The 13,733-nt window shown below is 34.8% G+C and overlaps 1 protein-coding gene across 15 annotated transcripts in view; it reads right to left on the bottom strand.

Annotated features, from left to right (window-relative positions):
* Positions 1-13,733, bottom strand: part of PRPF40A (pre-mRNA processing factor 40 homolog A) — a 63,394-nt gene that overhangs the window by 21,393 nt on the left and 28,268 nt on the right. For 8 of the 15 annotated variants that reach the window (XM_012137139.5, XM_027964945.3, XM_012137196.5 and 5 more), the window contains 5 exons: positions 5,901-6,011; positions 4,010-4,130; positions 3,728-3,781; positions 2,101-2,125; positions 1,071-1,442 (listed from right to left, as the gene is read on the bottom strand). In XM_012137139.5, coding sequence (XP_011992529.1) covers positions 1,071-1,442; positions 2,101-2,125; positions 3,728-3,781; positions 4,010-4,130; positions 5,901-6,011 — 683 coding nt within the window. The remainder of the gene's footprint in view (positions 1-1,070; positions 1,443-2,100; positions 2,126-3,727; positions 3,782-4,009; positions 4,131-5,900; positions 6,012-13,733) is intronic. The other 7 variants (XM_027964946.3, XM_027964947.3, XM_027964950.3 and 4 more) reach the window with 1 other exon arrangement.

Genomic DNA, 13,733 nt, shown 5'->3' with positions numbered 1-13,733 from the left:
TCAAAAATATTGGAAACAACATGGTCAAAAATTACCAGCTGTAAAATGATCTATGAGTAATTGAAATCAAGTTTAATGACTCAAGAACTATAAGGAAACAGAAAAAAGGAAGCAGAAAACAACTGATTGTTAAAAATGTGAAAAATTATTGTGAAAAAACAGGATAAGTACAAAAAGATGTAAAAGAATATTACTCTAAAAGGCCTAAATGTCTACTAGTAGGAGATTACTTCATGTTCATATAAATGTCTGTCATCATTCAACATGATGGGATATGGATCTCTAATGACGTGGATGTCTCTGGTGTATTTTAAAAATTAAACATATGCATATATTTTAAATGCACAGAAAAAAAGCAGAAAGATAGAATAAAAATCTTAACTCTTTTATGCCTTCAAATATACTATACATATATCTTTTTAAAGCTTCTAAACATAAGAAAAAAATTTACAAAGCTATTTTCACTTTGGAAAATTCACACTAAAAATTAAAAAAAGTTTATGAAAAGAGGAAGGGAGATGAAAGCAATAGACTTAAATATTAAGATGGGTGATCATGTTTGGATCTTGATATCATGGTTAATATTTCACATGTGATAACTTTTAAGTCAAGCAGCATAGCTCAAGGTTACTTTTCATAGACACAGAAAGCACAGCTATTGAAATTAGAACCTGTAAACTCAGAGATGCAGCTCTCAGGCTTTATCAAAAAGCTGTACCAATTTAATCCTACTAACAGCTTGCCTATACATTGTTAAGTGTTATCTTGATTTTTCCATATTTGTTCAGTATCAACTTATAGCAACTTCCCTGCAGTGCTGTGCTAAGCCATAACTCAGACTTAAATAGACTCACCCCATCACCAGCACTGCTTTCTAAGCTAAAGTAGAATAGTTTTGCAACACTTTTGAGAGCACGATCCCACAAAAGTAAATCTCAAAAACTGTTATCTAAAGGTATATGTTTTGATTCTCAATTTTTAAACACGTAATGACCATTGACTAAATCAGCAATTTCTTGTTACCAATGATGTCTGTGACTGATTTGCAGAAAACAAGTTACTAGACTTACTCAGCTACAGTTTCCTGCTTAGATGTTTCTTCTCCAGTATTACTAGACACTTCACTTTGATCCTGAACAGAAGGGGTACTAGTAAGTTGTGCTTGTTCTTCAGTAGAAATTGTTACTGTATTTTCATTATCTACAACAGTAGCAACAATCGAAGTAACCTCAGGCTCAGGAACAACTGGAACAGTTCCACTGACAGTACTAGAGGCAGAAGTGGAAGCACTGGCATTGGCTGCAGCAGCAGCTGCTGCGGCTGCGGCTGCGGCTGCAACAACAGCAGCTGCTGCTTCTGCAGCAGCCATGGTGCTCATTGTGGTTGGAATTTCTGTTGTAGGAACTGGGGCTGCTGATGTTGTGGTGCACTCTTCTTGTTTACTATATATTTAAAAAAGAGAAAACTGGTCAGTTCGATACAAATAATTGCAAACACAAATAAAGTCTGTTTTAAATTACTATAAAATCAAATGAATAAGAGAAACTAAAGGGAAAAAGGGCAGTATTGCCAAACTATTAAGCCATCTAAAAAGATTAAAACCACAGTATGAAACAGAATTACTTTAATTTGGCAAACATTTGTGATAACATATAATGCACTGATGCAACAATCTGCATTTCCAAAACCAATAATCATTTTCATTTGCAAAATGTCCAATTAGATTGTATTATGCCTTAAAATTCAATTTATATTGTAAATTTCTTTAAATTTTATTTATTTCACCCACTGAAAGGAAAATCTGGGTAAAGGAAGAGATAGATAAAATATTTCATCTGTTCTCAAATTAACCAAAATCAAATTTTGGACATTTCTGTAATGGTCTTAATTTGGTAAGGATGTAGTCCAAATTCAAATAACTGTCTAGGAGCATCATGTGTGTATCCTGAGTACATCTCTTCCCCTGTCCCAAATCCTCCAAAGATATCAAACTATCAGGTCTACCATGTTAAACACTATGTATACAGACAATTAAAACAAGGATGTTATAGGAGGATGCTGTAAATTTATAAATACGTACTGATGTCCAAAATTGCTTACCTGCTTTCTTCAGCTTTGATCATTGCTATTAAAAAGAAAAAAGGAAAAGTTAAATAAATATTACATAGTTTTTAAATAAAGTCACTGAAAACAACTTTAAAAGGAGATTAAAAGTTCCATACAGTATGATTTAATTTATCAGCCTTTAAAAAAAAAAAAAAACAAAACACTACATTTACAGTGCAAGTGCTCTATAAATTCCAGGACAGAAATTAAAGAATAAAAACAAATTTTAAATTAACAGCAGGTTTTAGGAGAGCTTCTTCCCACAATGCTACCTTCTCAAAGGCTGCTGGCTACTGCAAAAACACTCTTAAAATATCTGCGTAATTCTGAAATAAAACAACATTTTCCTCAGGGATAAAACCATTTGCTTTTCTTTAAGATACTAAATTCAAAATGGGATTGAATGTATGTTATGAAATTCCAGCACATATATACTAGCATTGACAGGTAGATAGATAGTTATGCACACCAACTATTTGTAGTAGGGTTATATCAGAAATGAGCTTGACGTTCCTTACATGAATGAAGTGGGAATCTACCTATCTACAATAGTATTATTAGCCAGTGCTAGTATAGAAATGTAAGTTAAGCTTTAAAGATCTTCACTCAGTATTTCAGATTTCAATCTAGTTAAAGTAAATTTTTCTTTACAGGTAACACAGATATCTCATTTATTCACATTATTAGGAATGAGGTGCTCCATGTAAATGATAATATAAGCTTAACTCCATCGAAGTATTTTTGAAACTTGTCCCCTTTGAAAGGAAATGTGTTTAGAATGGCTGACAAAACATACTGAAGGTGTTATCACTACTAATTCAATTCTCCAGATAAAATGATCATCCAAGCGAATGAGGTAACACAGGGAAAAGTTAAACAGACATAAGAGCACAGTGCCTTTAAGAAATGCTTATTCTCTTTCCTTCAGATGTCATCTTATGTTTCAAACAGTCCCATTCTCCTACAATTTGTTTTTTCTAACCGGATATAGATTATGACACCAGATTCTATTATAAGTCAGAGTAAAAAATAAATTCTCAATTCCTACCCATAATCTATTTTAAGTCCAAGGTTTTTATAGTAGGTAATATTCATAGATTTGCAGGAATGTTCTGAATAGTTGAGGATGCTAGAATATTCTCCTTCTGTCATGCATGGCATTTTAATTTAATTCTGTGATGCATGGCATTTTAATTTAATTCTCCATTAATAAACATAAAGGCTATTTTGCAATGTTGTGGTAAAATAAAATCAGCATTAAATGCAGAGTCTGACAGTATGTTAACAAAATTTAAACTGATAAAAGAGTTCAAGGTTCTCTATCTGCTAAATGAGTTAAGTCACATATTCCATGTATGCACCAACACTCAGAGCTGTCTTTAGAAATATTGTATATGATATCTTTGTTCAATTATCGAATGATGCTTTTGTTTAAAAAAAGAAAGTCCAAGTACAACGTTAAAAATTACAAGCTCATTTATAATATAACCCTTAAATGAAAGGAATTTTTTGAATTAGAAATTTCTCACTGCAGATTTATCCAATTATGGTTAGTGAACATTAGTGACATACTCTAAAAATGTTAAATAATGACAGAAAATGAATTATCAAAGCAGCTCACCATGCAGGTTTGATTTTGTAATAAGACTTCCAGCAACAATGGTATTCTGGTATCCTAGTTTCAGTGGAATCAAATCAAATAAAAATCTATTTAAAATCTATAGAACTGAGATCTAGAGCAACAAGAAAATAAGAGCCCATAAAACTGTTACACCATTTAAAACGTTCTAATCACTTAATTAAAAAAAATAAGGCCTTTGATTGAACAATCCTATTTACGAAGGACTGTGAATAACACACATATATAAAAAGGAACATTAAAAATTATTTTTCCCTGTTTTACCTTCAAGATCTTCAAGTTCTTTAGGTTTGGCCCAGCGAGATTCTTTTGTTTGAGAATTGTAATAATAAGGCTTTCCAGAGTCAGACTTGTACTCCTTCCAAGGGCATTTAGATAAAAGTTGCTAAGTGAAAAAAATAAAACTTCAGATAGCAGTATTAGATCTAGTCTATTTTCATCATTTACATCACTGATTTTACTAGGTATTATCAACCCATACAATTCTAAACCTAGCAAGATGGTGACAATATAAACAACCACTGCATGATACTTACTAAATAAGAGATGTTAAGTTATTTAGATATACTATGTTTGTCTAAGGTAATGTACCTATTAAGAGGCAAAGACAGGATTCAAAACCAGGTCTGATTTTCAAATCCAGATTTGAATGCTCTTGCCATTTACAACTCACCACAGGTAATAATTACCATCCATTTTTTCCACAAATACTAATATAGGTAGGAAAAACAAAATTTAACAGAAAGCAAAATCTGATTTAGTCATGTTTAGATTTCAGTTTCACAAACAATTTATCACAAACCTATATGACTACACCATGTAAGGAAGCAGTTTAAATGTGATATACTTAAAACCTAACAGACAGAACCTGTTATGGTGGTGGGATGAGAATTCTATTGAAAACAAATCTTATCCGTGTCTGGGGCAAATATCTATGGGATAAAGAAAAATTTTATCATCTGCCAAATTCCCTACCCAAGTATTGCTATACTATCATTACTGTGGTGGCCTGAAAAACACTTTTTACCTCTTCAAATTCTTAATTAAGAACGCGGGGGACAAAAAAAAAGATGCCAACTAGGGAAAACTTTCAAGTATAGCTTTGAAATGCCATATCAACTTTCACTTAGGAAACCAGAGTTCCTAATTAAACCAAATGGAACACTGCTTACCCAGTTTATTTCTTCAATCTTACTTTCATATCTGTATAGTTTGAATGGTAAAATTTACAACATAAAATGAAATAATACATACTCAGGTGGGAGTTGTATTTTTCACAGACATAATTTCCCATTTTAAAAGATGGAAGTATTTTAACTTCAACTTCACTGACACTAGCTTCATTGGAAAAACATAAGCACCCAGAAGACATCTGAAATCACTCAGGTTTGATATAAAGAGGAAAACAAAGACCAAGTGGAGAGAGTGTACTTTTTTTCTTCCAATTTAGTCTTTAAGTCACTTTTCTTTTAATTGATAACCACCTGACAAAGGTTCCTGAGCAGGGGTAAAAATCAGTAAATAAAACTGGTTTGCTCATAGAAGGGAATGAAATTTTGTCTTTTTGCTTACTGGTGTGACTGTACAAACCCTTTTCTCCTCTGAATGCCTTTGCAGCATCCTTTTCTGATATAAGTGGTACTATTCCTCATGTATGGATGTGAGAGTTGGACTGTGAAGAAAGCTGAGTGCCAGAATTGAGGCTTTTGAATTGTGGTATTGGAGAAGACTCTTGACTGCAAGGAGATCCAACCAGTCCATCCTAAAGGAGATCAGTCCTGGGTGTTCACTGGAAGGACTGATGCTGAAGCTGAAACTCCAATACTTTGGCCACCTCATGCGAAGAGTTGACTCACTGGAAAAGACTCTGATGCTGGGAGGGATTGGGGGCAGGAGGAGAAGGGGACGACCGAGGATGAGATGGCTGGATGGCATCATCGACTCAATGGATATGAGTCTGAGTGAACTCCGGGAGTTGGTGATGGACAGGGAGGCCTGGCGTGCTGTGATTCACGGGGTCGCAAAGAGTCGGACATGACTAAGCGACTGAACTGAACTGAACTGATTCTTTGGAAAGCCAAATACCTACCCAAACCCTTAAAATAAAAAAAAGAAATGAAAAGAGAACTCAACTTAATCTCTAACAAACTTTTACCTCAGCAGGAGTTTTAAGATCATCTGGTTTCTCCCAAGTAGACTGTTTTGTTTCAGTATTGTAGTAGTAGGTCCTTCCATCAGGTGATTTATGTTCAGTCCACATTGATTTCTAACGAAAGATATTAATACAAAGATTCAAATTATGTAACAGTGACAATGACAGTAAACATGAATGCTATTACAGTTTCAAAGTAATATATGAAGAAATTACAAGTATAAAATGGGTATACTTTTGAATAACTGATTAACATAAGTAGGGAGGTAACTGAAAATAGAATATTTTATAAGTACTTCAAAAGCAGTATGGATCAGTCCAGGTTTTAGGATCTCTATTCTACAGTCTCAAAGTTATAAGGATACAACTGCTTGTATAACTACTACACATAAGACAATCTTTCAGCAACACAATTCTACGCCTTGTGGATAAAAGAGAATATATGAATGAGATGCTAATGCAATACAAGAGGATTGACCGTGAGCTCAACAACTCTAACATAAAGAATATTTACATAAAGTTGAACAAAGTTCTGAACTGACATGCAATAAAGATGCAGGAGTCAAAACTGGAAAAGATGCCTCTTGATGACAATCAGAATTTAATAATCAACAAGGTGAAGTTTAACAGGGATAAAATGTGAATTCAAATGCCTCAACATAAGATGGGAACGGTTTATAGAAACTACTTTGATACAGAATACATATTCACTAATGTTAAGAACCTACTAAAAGGTGTTAGTAAGACTTCAGTTATCAATAGATGTGATACCTCATGGTTACAAGCTCTGTAAGGTCACCATATAAACACATGTGCGCTAACATAAAATAATAATAAAAGGGATTGCAAAGAACTTTTGAGAGATGATAGATGTCTATATTCTTGGTGATAATTCCATGGATGTGTATTTATTCCCCAAATAATCCAGTCATACATATTTAGTATGTACAGTTTTCATATGTCAGTAATAACTTAATAGTGTTTTTTAAAAAGTAATTTTACAATGAATGAATGAATTACTGGATGAGCTCAAAGGTACTAAGCCCAGGTCTGGGCATCAGATTTTTCAGATGGTAACAGACTACAGTGTGCTTTAAAAAGGGTTATAAAAATGATCTATACTAAATTTCTTCAATTCTCTAAGAAAAGGTAAAATCACTGTCAAACTATCACAGTTTTTACCACTCAGATTTATGTTAAACTTTTTGAAAGAATTTATTCTTATTTAGGGGCTTTCCATGTCGTGCAAGTGGTAAAGAACCTGCCTGCCAATGCAGGTTGTTAGATGTAAGAGACGCAGGTTCCGCTGGGTCAGGAAGATCCCTTGGAGGAGGGCATGGCAACCCACTCCTGTATTTTTGCCAGGAGAATCTCATGGACCAAGGAGCCGGCAGGCTACAGTCCACAGGGTTGCACAGAATCAGACACAACTGAAGCGACCTGGCCCGCATACACAGATTCTTAATTAAGACTTGGTTTCATCCCCTATCACTTTTGTGAATACATAAAAAGGAAAATAGGCAAATAAAATAGTCTATTTCTCAAAATTTACACTGAGGATGCTTACTGTGACTAACTTGCTAATGTCTATTATATTTCTCCATAATTCCCTGCTGAACACTAAGAATCTTCCTAGCAACACAGCATTTCTTAAAAAACAAAACAAAACAAGCCATAAAATATCTGAAAACCACTGGTACTGGTTCTTAACTTTCTTCTTAATGATTTAAAACTGCCCCCTATCTTCCCTTCCGTATCAACTTTATTGAGTAATGGAGCAGATCTGCCTCTGATTTCTGCTTTGGGAACGTGGCTAAACACATGATTTCATTGTTTTTCCTATTCTCTCACCATAACCACTTTATTCCTAGCTGATAAAAGTGTTGTGTCATTATTTTCATGCCATGATTTTCTTACAAACCACTGACAATCTTCTGATGTTGGTATTTTTGCTGTTCAATCATGCACAACTAGGCTGGAGAACAGAGAGCACAGGACAACATGAATGGTAGAATGCATTCCAGTTTCAAATGTGTTAAATGTTGCAATACACTAACTAAAAAATAAATCAGGGCTTCCCTGGTGGCTGAGCCTGCCAATGCAGGAGACAAGGGTTCCATCCCTGATCTGGAAAGATCCCAAATGCCACAGAGCAACTAAGCCCGTGCGCCACAACTATTTAGCCTGTGCTCTAGAGCCCAGGAACCACAACTACTGAAGCCGGTGTACCCTAGAGCCCATGCTCTACAACGAGAGGCCACCACAATGAAAAGTTTGCACACCCCAACAAGACAGTAGCCCATGCTTGCTGAAAGTACAGGAAAGTCTGTGAAGCAACGAAGACCGAACATATCAAAAATATATAAATAAATAGTTAAGAAACATTTGCAAAATGTGGGAATGGAAAATAAGAAAAGACAATCTAAGGGACTTCCCTGGTGGCACAATGGATAAGAATCCGCCTGCCAGTGCAGGGGACATGGGTTTCATCTCTAGTCTGGGAAGACTCCAATGCCACAGAGCAACTAAACTGCTGAGTGGAGCAACCAAACTACTGAGCCCGGGAGCCCAACTACCAAGCCCACGTACTGCAACTACTGAAGCCCAACCTCTCTAGGGACGCTAACCTTCAACTACTGAGCCTGCATGTCACTACTGAAGCCTGTGCATCTAGAGCCTATGCTCCTCAACAAAAGCAGCAGCCAACACAATGAGAAGTCCATGCACCACAATGAAGAGTTCACCCTAACTAGAGAAAGCCCAAACAGAGCAACTAAGAACCAAATGAATTATAAATAAATAAATAAACACACATACACAACGAAAAAAGACAACTTGAGGATCTAAATCAATGTAATTTTAACCAAACTAGGTGAGGTAAGATGATTATTTTCTGTAATTCCTGAAAAGGGAACTAGAGTTATGTCAAGGAATTACAGACAACCATTAGAATTCAAGGAAATGACTTGACCAAATTTGGGCTATTTAATAACAAAATGACTAGCCCTTTCGAGACTTGTTAATAATTCCATTCCATAAACAGTCAGAACCTTACAGAATGGATTTCTGAATGATGTAGCAGGATAGTTAGGTTACTGCAAAAGAGAAGTGTGAAAGCATTAGTTGCTCAGTCGTGTCTGAGACTTTTAGACCTCATACCAAGTTCCTCTGTTCATGGGATTCTCCAGGCAAAAATACTGGAGTGGGTTACCATTCCCTTCTCCAGATGATCTTTCCCACCCAGGGACTGAACTCAGGTCTCCCACACTGTAGGCAGGTTCATTACCATCTAAGCCACCAGAGAAGCCCCTATATAACTGCAAGTGTATTTAAATTCCTTAACTTGTTCCAGCACCTTTGCAGAATATGACAATTTCTCTGGAGCCAACATTAAATAATTGCTGGAAATGAAATAAAAAAGTGATACAGTAAGAGACATATATGGAAGCTTCTTCAACTGTATGGGTAATGCTTACTTCATAAATTAAATGATGTTAACACAGATAAACAAACACGAGATAACAGAATGAAAAAGGACTATGTGCTCTTCACCAAAAATGGGAAGAGAAGATACAAAACAGTAAGCAATTTAACATTCACTACCTATTACTTTCTTTGAATCTTAAAAGCAGGTAAGACCATTATCTTCATTTTACAAATTAAAAGAACAAAGCTTACAAGGGTTAACAACTTGCTCACAGTGATTCAGGAAATACCACTGTTTCAAGCCTGCATTCAGGGACAGTCTAATAGACAAATTCATGGCCAACTATTTAATATTAAGCCCTGTACTAACTGCTTTGCATGAGTTATCAGTTAACTCTTTTAATAATCCTCTTTAATAACCCTTTTAAAAACCCTATGAGGTAGGTACCATCTACCAGCCTCACTTTATGGAAGAGAAAAGGGAGCACAAGGAAGTAAAGTAACATGCCCAAGGTAATATAGCTAGCCTGAGTTCCTAACAACACTGTCTCAGCCCAAAACTAAGGTTTTACTATGGATCAAGGGTCCAGCTCTTCGCATCAATAGAAATTGAATCATTCCAGACAGGAATATAAATTCTGTATAAATGTCTTAAGCAATACACCAAATTCACTTATAAAAGTCAATTTTGGAGAAAAGCCATTTATCTGATAAATTTTTCACTCTTTTACCTTAAACATATCTAATCTGCAACTTACAGTAAAATTATGTTTCTGGTCAAAACTCATAATATTTTAAAAGCTTAAAAACAAATATATCTGAATGTTGAGTGGCATAAAAAACATTAGCAACAACTAACAACTAGAGTTATCTTCATAGGCTAAAATATGACCTAGGCAAGTAGTTACTAAGTATTGACAGTCATGTTAATAATAATATAAAACATTTACCTACAAAATTACTGTTTTTTAAAAAACATGAGTTCCCCAAAGCAATAAGCAAAAGTTACCTATCAAAGACTTAAGATAATAATCACCCAAGGACAGTTCAATTACAGTCCTCAATTCATACTATAAACTCAGATCTGCTTTTAATATAGTGAAAAATACGCAGAGCTAACTAAAAACAGTACGACATTGTAACAGAAGATGTAGTGGCACAATATATACCAAAAATACCTGAGAGGAAAAAAAACAAAAACAAAATCCTGGGTATAAGGGGGGAAAATGCACATACATAATTATAAGAGACCTTACATACTTTTCAGAGTCAAAAAAGTCAGTCAACAACTGGGTTGTGAATAAACTCAGCACATTCAAACTCAAAATGTGAACATTTATACAATGTATAAGCTCAACTGAGTGAAAAAAAAAAACTAAATCATTTTTTAAAAATGACTAAATAAAACACCAAGAAATGTAGAAAAGCTGCTCACTACTCTAAGTAAGGAAAACAAACCACAGAGAACAGATTCACAACCAATTTCAAAATCTAGAGAAAAAGATTTCCTCCCAAACTATTTACCAAAATTCACCGAAAAGAAAAAACATCACACTTGAATATTTCAGTTACCATAGATGCAACTGAAAGAAACTTAAACCAGCTGATTTTACAGCAGAACTCTATGGAACCTTTCAAGAATAGAGTAGTTCATTATCATTTCAGATCACAGAAAGAGATGAAAAGCTCTTTATAAGAGTAACAAGGCACAACAAAAAAGTATCAAAAAAGAAAGGCAGGCAATGATGCTTATAAATGTAAGAATTAAAATATTAGCCAAGAGGATTCTACAATGTATACACTTTGAAAAGGTAGAATTTATTATATAAAAGTGCTAGGGTAATTCAATATTAGGCAATGTGTAATAGTATTTCTATTAACAAACTGAAAAAAAAAAACAAAACAAAACAATCCACCATCACAGGATCACACCAACAGACTTGGTACAACCTGGTGGCTCAGACAGTAAAGAATCTGCAATGCAAGAGACCCAGGTTCCATCTCTGGGTTGGGAAGATTCCTTGGAGAAGGGAAATGGCAACCCACTGCAGTAATCTTGATGGACAGTGGAGTCTGGTGTGCTACAGTCCATGGGGTCAAAGAGTTGGACAACTGAACTACTCTGACTTTCACTTTTCACAACCAAACTACATCCTGAAAAATAAATTCTCAAATAATACAATAATAAAAAGAAAAATATTTAAATGATAATTTATCAAAAACCAATAAAAATTATTCTAAACCCACTTCTACTAAACTTATGACCAAAATATGAGTCTGCAATCACCATAATTCAATGAAAAGCATGGCAATAAAATTCAATGATGGGTATTAAGTTTGGGAAAAAGATAAATTCTCCTGCCTTTACTTTGCTAAGAACTCCTATAAAATCTATTCTAATTATCCAATGACTGTGATAATATAGCTGGCTATGAGCTACATCATACATGCATTTATTTTGCACCCGAGCCTTAAAATACAGAGCAATGAGAGAAAAATATAGGAGAACAAGATAAAAAAAGATTTTAATATACCTATCTCCTTAGGGAGATCAAGCAGATTAGATATGCCAAGATACAGAATAACAAAGTAACTTTAAACTGTCAACACAAAAAAATACTCTTAAAATTGGTCTTGACACAGAACGTAAGTGAGACTTTAATAAACTGCAAAGAATCAACATCTTATACACTGTGCTTTCTGATCACAATGCAAAAAGGTATGCCTTATAAAAAATAAGTCAAAGGCATGATCAATGAAATAAATAACTGATAGATGGACTTAATTAAAATTAAAAACTTCTGCTTTCCCAAAGACAGTTCAAAGAAAGAGAAAAGCCGCAAACAAATTATTTGCAAAAAGACACATCCATTTAAGTACTTTTAACCAGTATAATTTACCAAATTACATTAAAAAAACACACCAAACCTCTAAACTTCACAATAAATGAGTAAAAATATCTGGACACCTCAACAAAAAAAGAAATATAGATGCAAGTAAGCATATGAAAACATGCTCAACATCATACATTATTATAGACGTGGAAATTAAAATGCACCACACACCTATTAAAATGAAAAACAAACAAACTAAAAACACCAATAATGTGAAATGTTATGGGGCAACAGGAACTTTCATTCACTGTTAATGAGACGTCAAAATGGTACAGTCACATTGGAAGACAGTTCAGCAGCTTCTTATAAAAGTAAACACACTCCTGGGACTTTCCTGGTGGTCCAGTGGTTAAGAATCCACCTTGCAGTGATGCAGGGAAGGTGGGCTTGATTCCTGGTCTGGAAACTAAGATCCCACATGCTGTGGAGGAACTAAGGCCTCAAACTGCAACTACTGAAGCCCATGCATTCTAGAGCATTGATGACACAGCTACTGAGCCTGGGTGCTCCAGCTACTGAAACCCATGCCCTCTGGAGCTCACAGACCACAACTACTAAGCCCACACACCACAGCCAGAGTTCATGTGCTGCAACAAAAGATCCTGCATGCCACAACTAAGACCTGATGCAGCTGAACAAATCTTTTCTTTTTTAAAAACAGTAAATATACTCTTACTATATGAGAAAAGGGCAACAGAGGATGAGATGGTTGGACGGCATTATTGACTGAATGGACATGAGACTGAGCAAACTCCAGGAGATAGTGAAGGACAGAGACGCCTGGCATGCTGTAGTCCACGGGATCACAGACAGTTGGGACGTGACAGAGACTGAACAACATACGATGAAGCAATCATGTTCTGGAATATTTACCCGAATGAGTTGAAAACTTTTCCATATAATTATCTGTACATAATATTTGTAGCAGCTTTATTCATAATTGCTAAAACCTGGAAGCAATCAAGATGTCTTTTAACAGATGAATGGACAAACAAATTGTGGCATACAATGGTTGTGGAAGTGGCAAGAGAGATGAAGAGGAATAGCACAGAGGATTTTTAGGACAGTGAAACTATTCTGTATGACACTACTGTGTGGAATACATGTCACTAAACATTTGTCAAAATTCACAGAATACATAACACCAAGAGTGACCCTAATACAAAACGGACTTTGGGCGATAATGATGTGTCATTGTATGTTCACCAACTGCAGTAATGTACCACTTTGTAAGAGATGCTGATGGTAGAGAAGGCTGTATGTTTGTGAGATTCTCTACTTTGCACTGAATTTAAGATTTCTCTAAAAAACAACAGGTAATTTGAATAACAACAACAAATCTTACATCTAGAAGCTGAAAAAAACCCACTTACTACCTAGTAAATAGAAAAATCAAATGAAGAAAACAGAAAACAAGATATTGAGAGCTAAATAACAACAAAACCCTTTTACATCAAAACTTAATAGAAATTGAATATTTACTTTTTGCCCCTACCAAAAAAAAAAAAAAGGACAA

The sequence above is a fragment of the Ovis aries genome, chromosome 2 (assembly GCF_016772045.2).
Source record: "Ovis aries strain OAR_USU_Benz2616 breed Rambouillet chromosome 2, ARS-UI_Ramb_v3.0, whole genome shotgun sequence".
NCBI lineage: Eukaryota > Metazoa > Chordata > Mammalia > Artiodactyla > Bovidae > Ovis > Ovis aries.
Note: the sequence above shows the minus strand (reverse complement) of the source record. Positions and strands in the feature narration are given on the sequence as shown.